This window comes from Ornithorhynchus anatinus, chromosome 14 (assembly GCF_004115215.2).
Source record: "Ornithorhynchus anatinus isolate Pmale09 chromosome 14, mOrnAna1.pri.v4, whole genome shotgun sequence".
Lineage (NCBI taxonomy): Eukaryota > Metazoa > Chordata > Mammalia > Monotremata > Ornithorhynchidae > Ornithorhynchus > Ornithorhynchus anatinus.
In genome coordinates this window covers 1,384,494-1,405,915 of record NC_041741.1, presented here as the reverse complement: position 1 = coordinate 1,405,915, position 21,422 = coordinate 1,384,494, and the positions used below count along the sequence as shown (strand labels likewise).

The 21,422-nt window shown below is 59.2% G+C and overlaps 2 protein-coding genes across 5 annotated transcripts; one reads left to right on the top strand and one right to left on the bottom strand.

Annotated features, from left to right (window-relative positions):
* Nucleotides 1-6,148: 6,148 nt before the first annotated feature.
* On the bottom strand, nucleotides 6,149-12,465 carry L3HYPDH (trans-L-3-hydroxyproline dehydratase). Of its 3 annotated transcripts, none has more exons than XR_003764123.2 (6): nucleotides 11,926-12,465; nucleotides 10,386-10,555; nucleotides 8,045-8,167; nucleotides 7,250-7,387; nucleotides 6,922-7,000; nucleotides 6,149-6,562 (listed from the first exon to the last, which is right to left on the bottom strand). XR_003764123.2 is itself a non-coding variant. In XM_029078465.1 (6 exons), the coding sequence occupies exons 1-6, from the start codon at nucleotides 12,455-12,457 to the stop codon at nucleotides 6,546-6,548; spliced, it is 1,047 nt and encodes a 348-aa protein (XP_028934298.1). In that variant the 5' UTR covers nucleotides 12,458-12,465; the 3' UTR covers nucleotides 6,149-6,545. The 3 variants fall into 3 exon arrangements, 2 of the variants coding, with proteins under 2 accessions (XP_028934298.1, XP_028934297.1); XM_029078465.1 differs by having other exon boundaries at nucleotides 6,922-6,988; XM_029078464.1 differs by lacking the exon at nucleotides 6,922-7,000.
* Nucleotides 12,466-13,508: 1,043 nt separating this feature from the next.
* On the top strand, nucleotides 13,509-21,407 carry LOC100087003 (JNK1/MAPK8 associated membrane protein). 2 transcript variants are annotated; one of them, XM_007659524.3, is made up of 8 exons: nucleotides 13,509-13,724; nucleotides 14,865-14,937; nucleotides 15,593-15,666; nucleotides 16,220-16,374; nucleotides 17,785-17,991; nucleotides 18,908-19,089; nucleotides 19,812-19,888; nucleotides 20,505-21,407. In XM_007659524.3, the coding sequence occupies exons 2-8, from the start codon at nucleotides 14,934-14,936 to the stop codon at nucleotides 20,721-20,723; spliced, it is 918 nt and encodes a 305-aa protein (XP_007657714.1). In that variant the 5' UTR covers nucleotides 13,509-13,724; nucleotides 14,865-14,933; the 3' UTR covers nucleotides 20,724-21,407. The 2 variants fall into 2 exon arrangements, with proteins under 2 accessions (XP_007657714.1, XP_007657713.1); XM_007659523.3 differs by having other exon boundaries at nucleotides 15,575-15,666.
* Nucleotides 21,408-21,422: the final 15 nt, after the last annotated feature.

Sequence of the window (21,422 nt, the reverse complement as noted above, 5' to 3'; positions counted from 1 at the left end):
AGGTGGAAAAAGGCCAGAATATGGGAAGCCGGGAGAGCAGTGTCATCTCCCCAGTGGATCCCGGAAACAGAAACAGCCGGACTCCGGCTCCCTGGATCCGGGCCACGCTCAAATCCTCCATCCCAGCCCTGGCGGCCCCGCGAGGGCTGGGGGATGCAGAAATGTGCTGGAAGGCGCCCGGGGAGGCAATTAGGGGACAGCGTCGGGAGGGGGAGGTGCCAGTGCCGGCCGAGAGTCCGCCGGTCTCTTCCCACGCTCCGTCAGCCGGGTATCAGTGCTCGTTCGGCCGTTCTCGGGCTCGTGCGAAAACGGAACTGCTCTCTGCAGGGCTGCGGGAGGCTTTATTGCTTTGCGATTTTTGCAAGCTTTCTTTGGAGACCCGCAAGCCTGTTCCATTAACCGTCCCTAGGAAGGAGGCCCGGGATACTCTTTCGCTTCCAGATCGCAGACGGAGGCACGGAACGCGGGCTCCTCGGCACCGCTGAATGAGTTTTGGTGATGGGGTCTGTTCGCTGTGGTATTGATTCAGCGCTGACTCTGTGCCCAGTCCCGTGCCAAGTGCCGAGCGAAGGCGATAATCGGGTCGGTCACAGTCCCTGCCCCACACGAGCTTCACACCCTAAGAGGGAGGGAGAGGAAGGTTCTGATGCCCATCTTAGCGAAAGGGAGACTGAAGCCCAGAGGAGTTAAGTCACCGTCACCTGGAATGGTGCCGCACGACCGGGACGGTACTGGAGTGTTTGCGGTTGTCGATGCCTTCGAGTTGTCGAATTCTGCCGGGTCTGTGTCCCGGTTGTTGCCCTCTCATGTGCTTTCTCAAGTGCGAGCCCCTAGCGTGTGCGCGTACCCTCCCCCCTTCCCCCAGAGAACTTCGACTGGGGATGGCTGCTGCTTCTTCATCGACGTGGTCGGCCCTGGTGGAGACTGTGTCCGTCTATAATGGCTTTTGCAGCTTTGGGCTGCCCCGACGTGGACCCCGCAAGGGGATCGGGTCATCGAGAGGGACCATCGAGAGGCCGGCCGAATGTAAGATTCCCTCTCTTCCCTGCCAGTTTTAGCTCAAGCTGATGCGGGTCTCTGTCAAATGTCTCGTGTCCAAGATAACTGCCGGGAAGAAATGGTGAAGGATTAAAAAGACGACGCAGAATGTCCACCGTGTCCGAGCCCGGCTCCCTGGATGATGTGGCTGTACTTGGGAGACCCCGTATGGGCAGCCAGCAGCGGCCTTTCCCGTTTTAGGCAGGGACGTGCTTGGTTCAGGTCCGACCCAGCGGGAGGGAAAACCAACGCTGCCCGGGCCTGTTGAGAAAAGGAAGCCCCTCTGCCGCTGAGAGTGACTGCGGGATGTGCTAAGCGCTCACTCTATGCCAAGCGCTGTGCTAAGACAATCAGGTCGGACACAGTTCCTGTCCCACCTGGGGCTTATTCACTCATTTAGTCGTATTTACTGAGCGTTTCCTACGCGCAGAGCACCGTCCTAAGCGCTTGGAATGTACAGTTCGGCGACAGATGGAGACAATCCCTGCCCAACGACGGGCTCGCGGTCTAAAGGATGATAATGGCATTGGTTAAGCGCTTACTTTGTGCAAAGTACTGTCCTAAGCGCTGAGGGGGATACAAGGTGATCAGGTTGTCCCACGTGGGGCTCACAATCTCCATCCCCATTTTCCAGATGAGGTAACGGAGGCCCAGAGAGGTTAAGTGACTTGCCCAGGGTCACCCAGCTGTCCGAGTGGCGGAGCCGGGATGAGAACCCCCCGACCTCTGACTCCCAAGCCCGGGCTCTTTCCACTGAGCCACGCTGCTGCTTACAGTCTAAGTAGGAGGGAGAATAGGCGTCGAATCCCCATTTTTACAGATGAGTAGAGTGAAGCCCAGAGACGTCGACTAACTTGCCCAAAGCCGCACAGGAAGCAAGTGGCGGAGCCGGGATCAAAACCCTGGTCTCCTGTCTCCCGGTCCTGAGTGCCGTCCGCTAGGCCACACCACCACCAGATGATGGAAGGGGGCGGGAGGGCATCACCGACGGTGCCGGGACAGGAGCTAAAAGGATTTTGGAGGCCCGGTGGTTTCCGAGGGTGATGATGGGTCGGGTCTCGGCAGGCCACCTCCGCTCTGGACTTTGTCAGTCGTATTTATCGAGTGCTTACTGTGTACAGAGCGCCGTACTGAGCACCGGGGAGAGTTTCAGTCGAGCTCTAGAGTTAATGCTCACTTTTTCTGGGTGAAAAGGCATTAGCGCCTCTGACTTTCGTCATGACCCTCCCGTCGGCCTCTCCGCGGTCACTCGTGTGGGGAAAAAAAATAGCACGGCTCTTGCATAAAAGACGTTTCATTTCTAGGCAATCACAAAATCAGTTTCACCCATTTATCTCACGGTCTAAGTTTTGATAAAACCCGGTCTCTTTAAATACCGTACACGAAAAGAGTCCCGGCTACTGCTTCACATCGAAGGCTTCGGAAGTTAGCGGGAGGGCAGAATCCCAACCCGGATTTAAAACAACGATCACATTAAGGCTTTGAGATCGCCGGGCGGGGGAGGGAGGAAAAGCAGCAAGCAACCCTTTTCACGCTCGTGAGGAATCGGCCGTGCGGGATGCCCTTGCGGGGTCGCCGTTAGGCCCGGGACCCGCCAGCTCGGAATCCCTTTTACGTGACGTCCAGGCCCGGGCCCCTCTGGACCCAAATGACTTGATTGTCCGAGTGCCACCCTCTAGGTGGGCTTTTCTTTCACCCTTTCCAGTCGGGGCCCGGCGCACCGGCGCCGGCCTCCCTCCAAGCGGCGGATCCCCGGGTCATGGTGGGCCCGGACCCGCCGGGAGGTCGGGGAGGGGGCGGAGGGTTGGGGTTCGCCTTTGGGTCGTCCTCGGCCCTGGGCGTTCGCAGCGGACCCTCACGTCGGTGGAGTTTTTTGGTTCCCCCCGCCCTTCGTCGTTTTGACCTTTTGCTGAAGCCCCCGTGGTTTGGGCGTCGTGCGCATGTGTCTGTGCGCACGTGCGCTCGTGTGTGCACGCGTGCTTGTGTGTGCATTTGCGTGCGCCTGGAGCCGGCCGGCCTAGAGGCCGGTGTCCGCCGCCTCGGCCTTGGGCGGCGTGCGTTTGTCCGGCTCGGCGTCCGGCCGGCCTTCGCGGCAGAAGAGCGTGGCCGGGTTCCTGCAGGCCCACGGCGGCGGCCCCTGGGTGCGCGGCGGGGAGGCCGGCCCGGGCCCCCGGCCCCCGGCCGGACGGGTGAGCCGCCGGCCCGCCGCGAGTCCGGTCGCCGTCCTCCCGGCCGCGGCCCAGCGGCCCGGAGAGGTTGGGGTTCCGGAGGGCGTAGGTGAGGGGGTTGATGGCCCCGTTGGCCCAGGTCGGCCAGACGGCCAGGGTGGCGAGCGCCGGGGGGGAGGGCGGCGGGCGCGGGCCGGCGGCGACGGCGGCCGGCAGGCCCGGGAGGCAGGCGGGACCCCAGCGGCCGATGGCGAAGACGATCACGCTGAGGACGGCGGTGGCGGCGCGCGTCTCGCTGGAGGAGGAGAGCAGGTGGGCGTAGGCGCCGGCAGGCCGCACGCGGGTCCCCGACCGCCGCGCCGTCCCGCAGACGCGGCAGTGGCGGAAGCACACGAGGGCGAAGGGCAGCCGGTGGCAGGCCACGGTCGGGCCGAGGCCGTAGGCGGGGTCGGTCCCGGGGCACGGACAGGCCGACGGCCAGCGGCCCCAGACGGCGGCCCGTCTTCTCCCGCGGCCCGCGGACGATGGCGAAGCAGCGGTCCGGGGAGATGAGGCCGAGGGTGAGGGTGGACACGATGCCGAAGCAGGAGCCGAAGAAGCGGCTGGCCGCGCAGAAGCGGGCCCGGGGCCCGGCCGAGGCGGCGGCCGGGCAGAGCGGGTCCGACGGGGACAGGGACAGGATGAAGGCGTCGGTCACCGTGCGCGGCGGCCGGTGCTCGACGACGACCCCCAGCACGGCCAGCACGGCCAGGTTGCCCGGGCCCGACGGCAGGAAGACGAGCAGCAGGACCGGCGCCTGGGCCGCCGCCTGCAGCCGCAGCGGCTCCTCCGCCGGCCCCCGCCTCTCCCGCCCGCCGGCCGTCGTCGTCGGGCTCGGCGGGACCGTCGGGAGGCCCTCGCCGGCCGGAGAGGGAGGAGGGGAGGAGGACCCCGGCAACGCGGGGTTGGCGCCCGACACGCCGGCGGGAATCTCCCCTCGCGCGCGCCCCCACCCATAACCATAATGGTGGTGTTTTCTTAAATAATAATGTGGGTATTCGTTAAGCGCTCACTAAGTGCCAAGTACTCTTCGAAGCGCTGGGGGAGATACACGGTGGTCCCAAGTAGGGCTCCCAGTCTTCATCCCCCTTTGACAAAGGAGGCAGATGAGGCCCGGAGAAGGGACTGGTCCCGGGTCACAGCTGGGATTAGAACCCACGACCTCTGAAAACCAAGCCCAGGCTGTTAACAATAAATAATAACAATGTTGGTATTTGTTAAGCGCTTACTAGAACAGTGTTCTGCACATAGAAAGCGCTTAACAAATACCAACGTTATGTGCAGAGCACTGTTCTGAGCGCTGGGGTAGATAAAGGGGAATCAGGTTGTCCCACGTGAGGCTCACAGTCTTCATCCCCATTTTACAGATGAGGTAACTGGGGCACAGAGAAGTGAAGTGACTCGCCCACGGTCACACAGCTGACAAGTGGAAGAGCCGGGATTCGAACCCACGACCTCTGACTCCCAAGCCCAGGCTCTTAATAATTAACAATAATGTTGGCATTTGTTCAGCGCTTACTATGTGCAGAGCACTGTTCTAAGCGCTGGGGGAGATGCAGGGTCATCGGGTTGTCCCTTGTGAGGCTCAGTCTTCATCCCCATTTTCCAGATGAGGGAACTGAGGCCCAGAGAAGTGAAGTGACTCGCCCACAGTCACACAGCTGACAAGCGGCAGAGCCAGCATTTGAACCCGTGACCTCTGACTCCCAAGCCCGGGCTCTTTCCACTGAGCCACGCCGCTTCCCCTTTCACTCCATAATATATATTGCGCGCTTACTATGTGCACTGCGCTGGACTAAGCGCTCAGAACTTCCAACTGGGCAACCGATAGAGACCATCCCCGCCCGACGACGGGCTGACGGTCTCAGCGGGGCAGGCAGACAGCAGAGCAAAAGAGAACAAGACGACGTCATCGAGATAAATAGGATCAAGGGATGGTACACCTCATTAACAAGATGGATAGGGTAATAAATAAGATATACAAGTGAGCAGAGTGCTGAGGGGAAGGGGGAGGAGGAGAGGGATGGGAAGGCCTCCTGGAGGAGGTGAGCTCTCAGTAGGGCTTTGAAGAGGGGAAGAAAGTGAGTTTGGAGGTGAAAACTTTCCTCCAGTTCCTCCTGTACCCGCCGCCCCGCGATTCACACACTCCCCGCATCCGCACCTCCCCTTCCCACCGGTGCCCTCCGGCATCCTCTCGACTGCAAACCCGTTGCGGGCCGGGATTACCTCTTTATTGCTCTATCGTGCTCTCCAAGCGCCTAGTCTAGTGCTCCGCACACAGTCAGCACTCAATCAATTCATTCAATAGTGTTTATTGAGCGCTATGTGCAGAACACTGTACTAAGCGCTTGGAACGTACGATACCATTGAATGAATGAATCCACACCTCCCCTCCCGCAGAGGGGATACTAGACGGGTAGAAAGAGACGAGAACGCTCCCTCCCGGCCTGTGTTCTTGTTTCCTTGTGAGCCAAGGGTCTTCTAAGCATGGACCGGGGAGGCCAAGGAGTGCGATCTGTGCGCCCAGTAAGAGCCACCCTCGGCGCTTTTCCCCATCCTCAGCACTTACCGATGTACGGATCAGAGATATACGCATCGTTCTCTGCGTCCATTTCACCTTTCATCCTCTAGCTCATCCCAGCCGTAACCTCTTTCTTGCCTTGCCCCTGTCTTCCCCATTATGTTGAGGGCAGGGTCCGAGTCTTTGTCACGTTCGGTACCGAGCGCTTAGAACAGTAGGTGCTAGGTAAAGAACACTGGTTGAGTGATTGAGAGAGGGTAAGGGGAGGATGTCTCCTCCGGCGCCGGCACTACTTCCCAACCGCCTCAAGAAAAGAAGGGGAGAGAGTGCTTAGGAGTAGAGCGAGCCGTCTCTTCTGACATTTGAAAAACCACAGAGCATCCACAGATATTGGAGAGCTTTTATTATTGTGCAGAAATGCTCGCCGTGACCGATCTTTTTTCTCTCTCTCATAATCACCACAAAAAGCGCTTCTAGCTAGCTGAGTTTTATATTCAAGTGAGCACCGAGGTACGCGCCGTGCAAATGAGCATGCGGGGCTTACTCGGGGAGGTGTGTAGTGTGCTGGGAAGTCTGGCATTGGACGAGTGAATCTCTATCTTGTAGTTTGAAAAGAAGGCACAGAAAAATCACGTCACTCGATCGGCGAGCCGGCAGAGCCCGGGGAAAATCACGGCAGAAGAAACCCGTCTTTCAGGGGGTCGTCGTCTTCCACCGTGAAGGTCGCTGTGCCGGTGTAATAAGCTTCGCCCGCTACTTCAACGATAACGGCGTTGAAGTCACCGTATTTGGCTTCCTGGGAAAGGAAGGTGAAAGGAGCTGACTGGCGGCCAAATGAACGGTCTCACCGTTCGGTTGGGTCCGGAACCGGGGCCCTCGTTTTCAGCCCACTCCGCCAATACCGAGATTTCCAAAGCCATTTTAATCCACCCAGCAGTGTCCCGTCTAGCGAGGGGAGACCACCCTGTTAAAGCAAGCGAAGAAGAAACAAAAGTAGCTTCTAATTTCATAATTTGGAGACCACCCTCCTTCCAATTCCGCAACCAGCTTGCAGGGATAGGAGGCTTGAGGCTCGGGTGTCGGAAGAGCAAACTATTTCTGGCTCCACGGTTCACGGTCGGCCGCAAGTTTGGTAGTGTTTTCACTCTTCCTCACCCGCTGTATTGTAGGTTCGTCTCTGGTCGAGAGTTAACCACGACTTCAGTTGTTCTCTGACGCGTTGCTAAAAATAGAACTGTGGGAATTTGGGAGAAACGGAGGCAAGGGGACTAACTGTTGCCTTTCCCCGGCTATGAACGCCCCGGTAGGTTCACGTCGCTCCAGCGCTGCTGTAGGCGACCGAGCCTCGGCACGATCCGGGCTCAGGTGGAATAGGGTAGGGAAGCTTGTGTATCTCCAGTGCTCCCTAACCCCCCACCCACTGATCTGCAAGGGCCCAAAACTGATTCGTGGAAGAGGGGGAGAGTGGGGGGTTTCTGATCACCTGAATTGGCTTCCCGGTGAACAAGGAGCCGGTGGTGCTGCTTTTAAAGGTCCTGGTTTGTCCCAGCTGGATGAGTCCCTTGTGATACTGCAAGGCGATGCGAGCCGTCACCCCGGAGCCGGTGGGACTTCGGTCCACCTGATGTGGGGCCACAGAAGGGAGCTCTAACCTCCGGCGGCAAACGTCGGCCCCCGCTCCCCTCCGACCCCTCAAACCCTGCGGCGGGCCCAGCCTCGGCACGCAACCCCCCGCCTGCCGGCCAACCCGGGCCAGGGCCGCTCGGAGCCCCAAGCGGAACGGGGACTGTGTCCCCTCGGCTTCGGGTGGATTCACCCCGGGGCTCGGGACGGTGCTTGGCACAGAGTAAACGCCCAACAGAAACCACGGTGATTATCAGGAGTAGCGGTACTGTCGGGCAAATGCAACGGCTCAGAGCCGAGCCCCCTGTTAGAAAGTCCATTTCGTTGATCCCATTCGAGGGCGCCAGGAAACTATCCTAAAATATCCAGTCCGTTCCCTCCTCCTTCCACCCTCCGCCCCCCAAAAGAGTTTCACTAGTCTTCAGTAGAACACAAGGAACCACCTCTTCTCCGAGCACTTCCAAAGAGCGGCATCCCAAGGATTTTCCCTCTTCTCTCCCGGGACACTGGGCAACCCGCACTACGGGGGGCGGGAAGGGAGTCCGGGGCTTGACTGACAGCGGCTTTCGCCAGGACACTATGGCCGAGACAGGAGTGGGGAGGGAGGGAGGGGCGTTGGGAGTGGTGCCCGAGGGCTCGGGCACACACCGCATACCTGGGTGTCAGCAAACACACAGATGTTGGTGGTGGGCTCCTCGCTAAAGGCGTCGTTTCCATCCGTCAGAATCGTTCCGTAGAGGAAAGCGAGGTCTTCGCTTTCAGGATGCTGAATTTTAAACTGCAAACAGAAAATGATGATGATGATAATGGACTCTGTTAAGCGCTCACTCTGGGCCAAGCACTGTTCTGAGCGCTAGGGAAGAGACAAGGCAATCAGGGTGGCCCCACGTTAGGCTCACAGTCTTAACCGCCGTTTTCAGACGAGGTCAGTGAGGCACAGAGAAGTGAAGTGGCTTGCCGAAGGTGACCCAGCAGATGAGTGGCGGAGCTGGGCTTAGAACCCACGTCCGCTGACTCCCAAGCCCGGGTGCTTTCCACTGAGCCGGGCCGCTCCTACAGCACACTGGTCGACCCGCTCAATTCCAGAAGATCGGAGATTCAGATTCACCCCGTAAGGTCGACAGAGACATAGGCACGCTTGGAAGTTCTGCCATTCAGTGGGCGGGGCCTGGCTCCGTTGGTCCCGGGCAAGGTTGGAGGTCAAAGTTGGCCTCTCCTCAGAGCTTGTGCTCCCATCTCCCCCGGTCCCGCTGGGAATGTTTTTAGCAACCCCCCAACTGGCTGAGTCCCGGAGGAGAAGGGGAAGCAGGGGGGTGGACTGCATGGGCATCAGTGAGGGGGGACCCTTGGTGTTGTAGCGAGAGCCCAAGCCGGGGCTGTGCCTCCAAGGCGAGGCAGGGAGGTGGTATCGTTTTCTGGGGAAATCGAGTCTGCCAGGCCAGACTTCCCTCTGAACTATCCCCATCAAGTTACAGTGAGTAGACTGGCATTATAGATGGAGCAAAGCGGGCGGGCTGGGTTGTCGCAGACGAGTAGCGAGGCGAGGTAGGAGGGGGCAGAGCGATTGAGTGCTTTAAAGGCGACGATGAGGAGTTTCTCTTGGATGTGCAGCTGCATAATAATAATCATTTCGCTATTTGTTAAACCCTTACTCCGTGCCAGGCACCGTTCTAAGCGCTAGAGTAGCTATCAGGTAATGAGGTTGTCCCACGTGGGGCTCACAGGCGTAATCCCCATTTTACAGATGAGGGAACGGGCACAGAGAAGTGAAGTGGCTTGCCCAAGGTCACACAGCAGACGAGTGGCAGAGCCGGGATTAGAAGCCACGTCCTCTGAAGCCCAAGCCCGTGCTCTTTCCATTAATAATAATGTTGGTATTTGTTAAGCGCTTACTATGTGCCGAGCACTGTTCTAAGCGCTGGGGTAGACACAGGGGAATCAGGTTGTCCCACATGGGGGCTCACAGTCTTAATCCCCATTTTACAGATGAGGTAACTGAGCCCAGCTGCTTATCCGGTGGATAGGGAACCACTGGAGATTCTCGAGGAGTAGGGGAACAGGGACTGAACGTTTCTGTAGCAAAATGATCCGGGCGGTAACGACTGGAGTCGGGAGACGGAAGGCCGGGAGGCCGGCAGAGAGACTGGTATAGCCATCAAGGCGGGAGAGGATAAGGGCTTGGATTAACGTGTGGCAGTTTGGAAGGAGAGGAAGGGATGGATTTTAGGGATGTTGTGAAGGTCGAGCGGACAGGATTTAGTGACCGACTGAATACGTGGATTGACTGAAAGAGAGGAGTCAAGGATGACACCCAAGTGACGGACTTGCGAGAGGCAGGACGGCGGTGCCGCTTACGGAGACGGGAAAGTTAGGGGAAGGATGGGGTCCGGGTAGGACGGGAAGGAGCTCTATTTCTGACGTGAAATAAGATGAAGTAAGACGAGCTTTCCAGAACTTGCTTTGCTGCCGAAAGCTGGGGCCAAAATAGCTGCCCAAGCCTGCAAGGTAATAAACCATCCCAGCAGGGTTTAGAGGCATTTCAACACTGCTTTTTCGGACTGGGTAAATGAACAAGTGCTGGAAGGAAAATGAAACATCAGCGATCAGCATTAGCCCAGCTGTTACCTTCTCGGGCCTTCACCCCCAGGGAACTTGAGAAGCACTGTGGCCGAGTGGAGAGAGCACAGGCCTAGGAGTCAGTAGGACTTGGCTTCTAATAATAAAAATAATGAGGACGATGACGATGGTATTTCCCAGCTCTGCCGACTGCCTGCTGTGTGACCTCGAGCAAGTCACTTGACTTCTCTGTGTCTGTTTCCTCAACTGTCTCCCCCTACTTAGACCGTGAGTCCCACGTGGGACAGGGACTGGGTCCAACCTAATTGATCTGTACCCGCCCCAGCACTCAGAACAGCGTTTGACCCAGGATAAGCGCGTCACACCGTAAAATACCAAATTCAGAGAACGTCCTCAGACCCGAGGAGCGAGGGTCGCACCTGCTCTTTCACCGCGGCGGTCACCGCTCTAGCCGCGTCCACCAGATCCCTCGTCTTTGAAGAACGGACATCGAGGCCGAGCAGCTCGGCGCTGAGAAAGGCGTAAAAAGTGCCCCCGTAGCCGATGTCGACCTTCAGCCGTCCGTAGCCAGGAACGTCAACCGGGAGATCTGAAGACATCAGAAAGAAATTCGTCCGACCTGGTTTAAGCTTTCCGGATTTGCCGGGGCGATGTGGACGGACCCCCTTCCCCTTTAAGGAGGAAGGATCGCCACGGGCAGTGGTGTCCCGTCCCCCTCCGCCCCCCACACCCTCCGCCACTCCTTCGAGCACCCCAAAGAGGCTGCTTTTCTTTGAATCCGGGAGGACGTCCTAACTCCTTCGGTACTTCTTGTGACTTTTAGGTTGCCCTCTCGGGGTAGCTGCAGCAGTCTGTTCTCTGGAGGATTTTTATTCTTCGTGGTGGGGTGCCCTCCCCCCCCCCGCCCAGCTCCTAGCTCACAGGGACTGTGAATTCATGTGTATTCATCAAGCGTTTACTATTCATTCATTCAGCGGTATTTATTGAGCGCTTACTACGTGCGGAACACTGTACTACGCGCTTGGAATGGACGAGTCGGCAACAGATAGAGACGATCCCTGCCCGGCGACGGGCTCGCGGTCTCATCGGGGGACGAAGCACTGTACTAAGGGCTGGGAAAGAGGACGCGGGTGGGAATTGAATGCCGTCCCTGCCCCTGTAGGGGCTCCCAATCTAAGAAAGGGGTAGGAAGAGAAGCAGGGAGCTATCCTCAGTTTTTAAAAAGACCAGTTTTTGAAAGGCTCGGTGAGAGGGGGGGGCCCCCTCGCTCAGGGACCAGCTAGTCAGTTTGGCTAGCTTAAAGCTATTGGCTTCGATCACGCAGCCCACTCTCCCCCTGATCCTTCATCCTGACTCCTGTTCCGCTCTGCCCCGACTCACCGTACATTCCTCTCTGGCCCACGTGCCTCATCCCCGTCTCTCCTGCTGCGCATCCCCTGCTCTCGTCCTTCCCTTACCTCTGGAACTCCCTCCCCGTTCACATCTGGGGAGAAGCCCATTGGAGCAGCAGCGTGGCTCAGTGGAAAGAGCCTGGGCTTCGGAGTCAGAGGTCATGAGTTCGAATCGCAGCTCTGCCCCTTGTCGGCCGGGTGACTGTGGGCGAGTCACTTCGCTTCTCTGGGCCTCAGTTCCCTCATCTGGAAAACGGGGATGAAGACCGGGAGCCCCACGTGGGACAATCTGATTCCCCCGTGTCCACCCCAGCGCTCAGAACGGTGCTCGGCACATAGTGAGCGCTTAACAGATACCAACATTATTATTAGTGCTGTGCACGCCCTAAGCCCCCGGTGCACACAACCGAGGGACTGTTGTAGACTCGCTAGTCTTTACTGAGCGCTTCCTCGGGGCAGAGGACCGGGCCGAGCTCTTCCTCGGGGCAGAGGACCGGGCCGAGCTCTTCCTCGGTGCAGAGGACCGGGCCGAGCGCCTCCTCGGTGCAGAAGGGGCCCCGGGGCTTACCGGTGACCGGGACGAAGGCCGGGACGCTGTGGAAGCGGACGCGGCCGGTGGTGCGGCGGTCCCGGCAGCCCACGAAGGCGGTGATCGGGCCGCAGGGGCAGTGCACGCGCACCGGGGCCTCGGGGGCGAGCGGCGGCGCCAGCCCGTAGTCGACGGCGAAGCGTCCGAGGGCCAGCACGGCGTGGCCGCACATGACGCTGTAGCCGCGGCCGTGCATGAAGAGGACGCCGAGGTGGGCGTCCGGCAGCTCGCTGGGCACGGGCAGGGCGGCGTACATGTCCCGGTGGCCCCGCGGCTCGTGCACCAGGCGCCGCCGCAGCCAGTCCAGCCTTTGGCGCGCGTGGCGCCTCTTGGCCAGCAGCGTGGCCCCGGGCACGGCCGGGCAGCCGCCCAGCACGATGCGCAGCGGCTCCCCGCCCGCGTGCATCTCCACCACCCGCAGCGCCCGCCCGCCCGACCCGTGCGGGGGCAGGCGGGGGCCGCCCGCGACCGCATCGCCATCGCCATCGCCCGCCGCTTCGGCCGCCTCCATCCCCCGCCGCCCAAGACGCCCGGGGCCGGGGGGGGGGGGGGGGGGCGCGCGAGGGCGGGGGACGGGGGGGGCGGGGCTGAGGGGGGCGGGCGGGCTACGAGGGCGCGCGCGCCAGGGGATTCGGGGGCGCGCGAGGGGGCGGGGTCCGGAGGGGGCCGGGGCTCAGGGCGCGCGCCCGGGGGGTTAGGGAGCGCGCGAGCTGGGGAGGGCTCGAGGGCGGGCGGGGCTCAGGGCGCGCGCCCGGGGGATTAGGGAGCGCGCGAGCTGGGGAGGGCACGAGGGCGGGCGGGGCTCAGGGCGCGCGCCCGGGGGATTAGGGAGCGCGCGAGCTGGGAAGGGCTCGAGGGCGGGCGGGGCTGAGGGGCCGCGCGCCAGGGGATTCGGGAGCGCGCACGAGGGGGGTGGGGTTCGAGGGCGGAGCTGAGGGGGCAAACGCGAGGGGATTCGGGGGCGCCAGAGGGAGCGGGCACGAGGGCGGGCGGGGCTGAGGGGATTCGGAGGCGCGCGAGGACGGCGGGACCCTGGGGTGGCGGGGGGGCTTGTGGTGTTGGGGGGGGCTCGGGGCGCGCGAGGAGGGCGGGGCCCGAAGGGGATTCTAGGGCGCGCGAGGTGGGCGGGGCTTAGGGGGTGCGCGAGGAGGGCGGAGCCCTAGGGTGGGGGGGCCCTCTGGGGCGCGCGAGGAGGGCGGAGCCCTAGGGTGGGGGGGCCCTCTGGGGCGCGCGAGGAGGGCGGGGCCCTAAGGCGGAGGGGGCTCAGGGCGGGCGAGGAGGGCGGGGTCCTAGGGTGGGCGGGGCTTAGGGGGTGCGCGAGGAGGGCGGGGCCCTAGGGTGGGCGGGGTTTAGGGGGTGCGCGAGGAGGGCGGGGCTCGGGGCGCGCGAGGAGGGCGGGGTCCTGGGGTGGAGGGGACCCTGTGGGGGGGGCGCGGGGCGCGCGACGTAGGCGGGGCCCTAAGGTGGGGGGGGGGCTCTAGGGCGCGCGACGTAGGCGGGTCCGTGCGGCGCGCGCAGGGGGCGGGTCCGGCCCGGCCCGGCAGGACCCGGATGTAACGGCCGCAGCCCAGCGCCGACGACCCGGCCGGCGGCGGGGGGCGGGCGAGTGAGCGGCCGAAACCCCGACCGACCCACCGGCCGACGGACAGACCGACCGACCGACCGACAGACCGACGGGGCGGGTGGTTGTTTGTGAGGAGGCCGCGGGGGGCGGGCGGTGCAGCCCCGGCCTGCGGCGCGCAGAGAGACCGGCCTGAGGCGGCGGCCCAAGCGCTGAGGTAGGCACAGGCTCGTCAGGACCGGCTCCCGCGCCCCGCACCAGGCCCCCAGCCTAAACACACCTTTTACAGATACTAATAATAATCATGTTGGTATTTGTTAAGCGCTTCCTAGGTGCAGAGCCCTGTGCCAAGCGCTGGGGGGGATCCAGGGTCATCAGGATGGCCCACGTGAGGCGCACAGTTAATCCCCGTTTTACAGAGGAGGGAACTGAGGCCCAGAGAATCATCACAATGTCGGTATTTTTTAAGCAGTTAAGCCCCGTTTTACAGAGGAGGGCACTGAGGCCCAGAACATCATAATGTTGGTATTTTTTAAGCGCTTCCTATGTGCAGAGCACCGTTCTAAGCGCTGGGGAGATGCAGGGTCATCAGGGTGGCCCATGTGAGGCTCACAGTTAATCCCCGTTTTACAGAGGAGGGAACTGAGGCCCAGAGGATCATCATGATGTTGGTATTTTTTAAGCAGTTAAGTCCCGTTTTACAGATGAGGGCGCCGAGGCCCAGAGAATCATCATAATGTGGGTATTTTCTAAGCGCTTCCTATGTACAGAGCGCTGTTCTAAGCGCTGGGGGAGATCCGGGGTCATCAGGTTGTCCCACGCGAGGCTCCCAGTCTTCATCCCCATTTGACAGATGAGGTCACTGAGGCTCAGAGAAGTGACGTGCCTTGCCCACGGTCACGCAGCTGACAAGGGGCAGAGTCGGGATTCGAACCCATGACCTCTGACTCCCCAGCCCGGGCTCTTGCCACTGAGCCACGTTGCTTCTCTCAATAATAGCAGCGATAAATGTCTGTCCGTCTCCCCCGATTAGACTGTAAACCCGTCAGAGGGCAGGGACTGTCTCTATCTGTTACCGATTTGTCCATGCCAAGCGCTTAGTACAGTGCTTTGCACATAGTAAGCACTCAATAAATACTATTGAATGAACAACATAATAATAGTATATCGTTATGATGATAGTATAATATATCATTATTATTATTACTAGACCTTGTTTGCCCTTCCCTCTCCTTCTGTCTTTCAGTGGTGCGTAAGGAATATATTAGATTTTTTTGTTGTCCTCGACCAAGCATTTAGCACCAAGCTCTGCACACAGTGAGCACTCAATAAATATTACCGATTGATCGATTTTCAGGAAGGAGACCGGGATCCCGGACGGCTCTGAGGAGAGAAGGGACCCTGGACGACTAAAGAAGACCCGAAAATGAGTTGAGTTGTTGTTGGGTATCTTGTCCTTGCGTAGTCAAGAGGAGTTATTTATTGATTTTTTTTTTTAGGGCGGTATCTGTTTAGCGCTTAGTATGTGTCAAGCGCTGTTCTGAGCGCTGAGCACTGATTTGTTATCAGGTTGATAATAAATTAATCAGGTTGGAAATAGTCCCTGTTCCACATGAGGCTCAGAGATTTAAAGGGGGGGAGGGAACGACTGCGATTTAATCCCCATTTTATAGTCGAGGAAACTAAGGCACAGAGAAGCTAGGTGACTTCCCCAGAGTCACACAGCAAGGAAATTGGCGGAGCTGAGATTAGAACCCGGGTCCTGACTCCCAGAGCCGTGCTTTTTCCGCTAGGCCACACTGCTTCTCAAGTATTTACCTCTAAATCAGCCCCTTCCACGGTTCTTCATGCTTTTAAAGTCTGAGTTGTGTATCCGCCCCTGTAGTTTCCCCAGGGATAAATGGATATTTTTGCCGTTGAAACCCCGGCCCTTCGCTAAGCTCAGACCGGTTGTTTAAAATGAGTTTTTAAGCACCAAATCTAAGCCTATTGTGCTATTATTATTATTATTATTATTATTATATCAATAACATAAGGTATTACTATACTGGCATTTGTTTTAAAAAGCTGTCGATATTCAACCAGCATGCCTTGGACTTTACTGTGGGAAGACGCTCAAATATAAAAATGATTCGATGGAAATATATGGAGATTGTGGGGTGAGTTTGCTTCTTTTTCTATTTGCCATTCTTCACCAGTGGAAAGTTTTTTCTGTGGCGGGGTGGGGGGGGCCCACCCTGGGGCGGGACGGTCAGTTGTCAGTTTTTTGAGCCTTGGGGGCCTCTCCCCGGGGGGACGACTCGCCCGGCCACGCTCCCCGCACGTCCGTGGTCAGCCAGGGCCCGAGTTCACGCCGACGCTTGCCGTGCTATTTAATTCCTTCTCTATCACCCAGGCCTCGCCCAGCTGCCTCTTTCAAACGTTTGCCGGCGATTAACTTGGAATGAAATTAACGAGCGGCTTTTTAATTGGCCGTTTGTCCACTTCTTTGGTCCTTTTTGCCGAGCGCGCCGATTGTAAAACACGCAGTAGGTGGATGAACGCCTTTGCGGGGCTCATCCAGACCTGAGGTCTCCCCCTTCCTTGACTTATTAAAGGCTGCGGGGAATTGACTGCAGTGCTTGGGGTTAAATAGGTCTGCCGTTACGCTTCTAATTATACACCTGGTGAAGTCAAGACAGAGTCTGTAAATACTCTTTCCGAACCTTACAGGTATGCCCAAGAGGGCAGAGGACGAACGTCCAGAAATACTGCCAGCCTTGTATGGAGTCCCCCGAACTCTATGACTGGCTCTATCTTGGCTTTATGGCTATGCTTCCTCTTGTTCTGCACTGGTTCTTCATCGAATGGTACTCGGGAAAAAAGAGGTGAGCCCGTGTTTGCGAACTGTGGGGAGTACTAGTACTGGTTGTATTTGTTAGTACTAGTAGTGGAGCTCTAGCGTTTACTAGAGACCCACTGGGCGCAGTGAACTTCACTAGGTGCCTGGGAAATACGGCATAAAGAAGGGGCGCGTTCCCTTCCCGCAAGGATCTTATGCTCTCACTGGGGAGGCAGACCGTAAAAGCGTTTGCCACGCTCTCGTAAATGAATCGAGTGTTACGGAGGAAGCAAATTAGGTTGCCCGAGTGCCAGAGACGGTTGAAGGGTCGATACGGCTCAGGGGAGTGGGAAGTGAATCAGGGAAGGCTCGGTGGAGGAAGTGGGAGTTTGGGAAGAGCTTTGGATGTGAGGAGGGACGGGGGGAGGTCCATCCAGTGCGGCGATGGAGGCGGCAGAGTTGAGAGCGAGGGGCAGCCGGGAGGTTGGCTTGGCCAGGAGGCCGATGCAGGTGTCGAGATAGGGGATGACAGCTGCTGGGACGGATCCTACGGAGGTCGCGGAGGTGAAACCGACGGGATCTGGCCGAAAGGGTGCGTCGAAAAAGAGGGAGGAGTCCGGGACGATGCCAAGACGGTGGCGTCGATAACGGCGGCCAGGCTAGGTCTGGTTGATCTGGGCAGCGGAGGGCCCGGAAGTAGGGATAGGGGAGAGGCACGGACACTCAAACTCCAGTCTGCCCTGGCCAGGACGGGGTGGGCAGCAACAGAGATTCGGTCAGTCAGTTGCGTTTATTGAGCACTTACTGTGGGCGGAGCATTAAGCTCATTCAATCAAATGTATTGAGTCCTTACTGTGTGCAAAGCACGGTACTAAGCACCCGGGAGAGTATGGTATAAGAGACGTATTTCCTGCCCACAGGGAGCTAACAGTCTGGGGAGGGGGGCAGGCATTGATAGAAGTAAATAAATTACAGATTGATGTCCCAGGAGGGAGTGTACATCCCCACCCTGCCTCCCTGGGTGTCTGTCTCTGCACGAGGAGCTATGGAGGGAGGGGTGTGCATGGTGAGAGAATCTGTGTGGTTTGTGCAGCCGTCCTAGTTGGGGGAGGGTGAGCCAGAAGAGAGGCAAGAGGAGATGGGGGGGGAAGGTGGAAGGAAAGGAGAGTAGAGGGGAAGGGAGAAATACCGGGGCACAACAGAAGGGAGATGGGAGCAGGCCAGGAAAGGAACCACACAACCTGTTCATTTTTCCCAGCGCGGCATAATTAGTCTGTATTAAGTTGGGGATGGGAGTCGCCCCCTCCCCACAGCCCCCGGCTACCGGTTCCATTCCCTCGAGGTCTGGGCCCGGCCATCGGTCCCGCCACCAGAGGTGACGGCCAGGCCTGCCGTTCTCCTTCGGGGCCGTGTTGCTCAGCGGTGAGCGAGCCGCCTTGTTTCTGTTCCCCGCCAGCTCCAGCGCCCTGTTCCAGCACGTGACCGCGCTGTTGGAGTGCGGCGCGGCCGCCCTCGTGACCCTGCTGGTCAGCGACCCCGTGGGCGTCCTCCACATCCGCTCCTGCCGCGTGCTGATGCTCTCCGACTGGTACACGATGCTCTACAACCCCAGCCCCGACTACGTCACCACCGTGCACTGCACCCACGAGGCCGTGTACCCGCTGTGAGTACCCGACCCCGGGGCGTACACATTCCAGGAAGCCGCCCGCAGCCCTCCCTCGATCGCCACGGGCCGGCAGCGGCCTCGCTGCGGCTGCCGCTGTCGGAGGATCGTTCCCGAGAGGCGACCGAGGGGTCCCTTAAAACAGCCGAGTGGAGGGTGCGGAGTCTGGGTGAAAGCCTGGGTGTGGAATCCGCCGGTTCTTGTACTCACCCTAGCGCTTAGTCTGGTGCTCTGCAGAGAGTAAGTGCTCAGTAATAATAATAATGATAATAATGAGGGTATTTGTTAAGCGCTTATTATGTGCCAAGCACTGTTCTAAATGCTGGGGTTGATACACGAGGGGTTGAACCCCACGTGGGGCCACCTGATGACCTTGTGTCCTCCCCAGCGCTTAGAACAGTGCTTTGCACAGGGTAAGCGCTTAACAAATGCCACCATCGTCGTTATTATTATTACAAAGTGATCAGGTCCCACGTGGGGCTCACAGTCTTAAACCCCATTTTCCAGGTGAGCTAACTGAGGCCCAGAGAAGTCAAGCGACTTGCCCAAAGTCACACAGCTGCTAAGCGGCGGAGCCGGGATTAGAACCCACCACCTCCGCCTCCCAAGCCCGCGCTCTTTCCACCGAGCCAGGCGGCTTCTCTGTAGACGCCACTGATGGGTTATTACTCCGCTGCACCCCCCTTGGGGAGGAACAGCAACGGTGGATAGCTGGTCTGGGTTTTCCCCGCCATCTCCATCCCCTCCAGCCTGACCTAGGGCCTTTCCCGCTCCCCACTGCCCCGAGCTGCAAGCCGTGGTTCCGAGGCGGGGTGGGGGTGGGGGTGGGGGGGAGAGGAGGGGTTGGGGGTCGCCTCCCCCCGGCCCGGGCATCCTGGAGTCGGCTGATGTCTCCCTTGCTGCTCCTATCTCCCAGATATACCATCGTGTTCATCTACTACGCCTTCTGCTTGGTGTTGATGATGTTGCTCCGCCCGCTGCTGGTGAAGAAGATCGCCTGCGGCCTGGGGAAGTCCGATCGGTTTAAAAGCATTTACGCGGCCCTCTACTTCTTCCCCATCCTGACGGTGCTTCAGGCGGTGGGAGGCGGCCTGCTCTGTAAGTCTGGCGTCTTCCGGAACAGTAGCGGCGTCACGGGCCTTCGCCAATACAGCGGGCCGTCTCTAGCTTCCTCTACCGTCCGAGGGGGGCCCAGTTTAATGGGACTATGCTAGTTTCTTTCCCTCCCTCCCGACCCCCACTTTGCCCTAGGTGGTATTTACTGAGAGTGTAAGCCCCGATGTGCCATTAATTAGTTAATCCTGGCTCCGCCACCTGTCTGCTGTGTGACCTTAGGCAAGTCGCTTCACTGTGCCTCAGTTACCTCATCTGTAAGATGGGAAGTAAGCCCGTGAGCCTTATGGGGGACAGGGACTGTGTCCAATCTGATTTGCCTGTATCTACCTCAGCACTTAGAGTACAGTGTCTGACACACCGTAAGTACTCAGATGCCATTATGAGTATTATTAGTAATCGTATGCGAAGCTAGGATGTGTGAATAATAAACGGTGACTCTGACTTCCTCTCACAGCCACCGCCAGGTCCCTTTGTCTGGCTCACGGTGAGCGGTTGAGATGAAAACCCGTTGGGTTTTTGCCTTAGGGAATCAAAGTGCCCAGCAACACAGTAGCTGTTTAAAAGCAGAGCTGCAGGTGTAGTCCTGGGCTTTTGAGGATGATTTAGCACGCAGCGCCGCTCCCCTCCCAACTCCCCGCCCCCCCGAGCATTGCTACCTGCGTGCCAAGATTTGTCTAACGTGATCCCGACCGTATCCCTTCCAGATTATGCCTTTCCGTACATCGTTTTGGTGCTGTCTTTGGTTACCTTGGCTGTCTACATGTCTGCTTCTGAAATCGAGGTAGGATGCTTCCCAATCCTTGCGCAGACAACTCTAAGGTTGACCAGCGCAGCAGAGTGAACAAACGTGTCTTTTCTGCGGCGTCTCCCGGCGGTCTGAGGGACCCGGTCGTTTTCCGGGGGCGAGCCGCAGGATCGCCTACTTAGGTTGTCGACCCCGTACAGGTGGGGAGGATGGGGTGAGGAGGGGACTGGGCCCCCGTCTCGCTCTCCACAGCCCACCCCAGAGCAGGGCAGGGGTAGTTGGCATGGACAGCACAGCCTTCAGGTTCCACGTGGGGAGAGCGATGGGGTCGGAGGTGAAAGACGCCCCGGGCCTGACTAGTTTTTCCACTTCATAAGCGGCAGAAGTGGCTGAACCTGGGCCGGGAGGGGGCTTTTGGTAGGGGAGGCTGTGCTACGCTCGCTCACCAAAGCTTTCGAAGCATCAGCTCCCACGGGCTCCCACGAGAAGCCGCCCGCCCAGATTGCCTTGAGCCCCGGCCTCGCGGCACTCCCCACCCGCCCCCACCCCATCCGACTGGCCAGGACCGGGCCGGGCCGCCCCGTGCGGCTCCCCCGGCGGGGAGGGGTGTTCCCTTCAGCCGCCCGGCATCTGTCTGTCTTCCCGGTTCCAGTCCTTCAAAGATCTCCTCGCGCGGAAGAAGAGACTGGTCGTCCTCTTCAGCCACTGGCTCCTTCACGCCTACGGGATCATCTCCATCTCGAGGGTGGACAAGCTGCAGCAGGACCTGCCCCTGCTGGCCTTGGTGCCCGCCCCCGCCCTCTTCTACCTCCTGACGGCCAAGTACACGGAGCCTTCGCGGATCCTGTCCGAAGGAGCCAACGGGCCCTGATCCCACCTCGTCCCGAGTCTGGCCCCGAGCTCTACCGGGGGGTTTTCAAGCTCTTTAAAGCCTCGCTTCCCTCTTTATGCCACACCCCAACGCGCTCTCTCCCTGCAGCACACATTTGGGGGATTGCGCGTCACGGGGTTCGATGGAGATACGCGAGAGAACGGTAAGTGGGGATGTTACCTTTTTATGGGCACCTTGCAAAGGACCGCACCGTCAACCTCGGGGCAGGTTTGCTGCTGAGCCCCGGTGGGGCACGGGAGTTGGAACTGTCGGTGTCGTCTTTGTAAGAGAGGGAGAAACAGCTTTTACTGTAAAGTCCATAAACTTTGTGCCCCATCCCCCTGGTCGATTGTGCGTCTTCCCCGTCGCGCTCTGTTAACTCAGGTCCCGGGGGTTAAGGAGCGATGCTCATCCCTCCCCCCGGCCTCCCCCTGCCACGAGCGCTGCCGGGCAGCGCCAGCGCTGGGCCCGGCCGAGGGGACCGAATTTGGGTGAGTTTTAGGTTGTCGAGCTCCCCCGCATGAACCCCATTTGGCAGTAACTCTTTGAATGGTAGTGAGGGACAAGGTAATTACGAGAATTTAATTAGATTCCGTTCTTTTAATAGCTTCCTTGCCAAGTCCCAAGAAGCGCTCCTATTTCATCTGAATAATTATATGTTAATAAAATATCATCTTTCCTCTACGCGTCCACCTTAGC

Bases quoted from the DNA above. Each gene is read 5' to 3' on its own strand.
- L3HYPDH (XM_029078464.1), bottom strand. From the start codon at position 12,457: ATGGAGGCGGCCGAAGCGGCGGGCGATGGCGATGGCGATGCGGTCGCG. The intron at 10,556-11,925 runs GTAAGCCCCGGG...TGATGTCTTCAG, and splicing joins GGCCTTCGTCCCGGTCACCG to ATCTCCCGGTTGACGTTCCT. The intron at 7,388-8,044 runs GTATGCGGTGTG...GCCCCACATCAG, and splicing joins GTGTGTTTGCTGACACCCAG to GTGGACCGAAGTCCCACCGG.
- LOC100087003 (XM_007659523.3), top strand. The intron at 15,667-16,219 runs GTGAGTTTGCTT...CGAACCTTACAG, and splicing joins AAATATATGGAGATTGTGGG to GTATGCCCAAGAGGGCAGAG. The intron at 19,889-20,504 runs GTAGGATGCTTC...TCCCGGTTCCAG, and splicing joins TGTCTGCTTCTGAAATCGAG to TCCTTCAAAGATCTCCTCGC.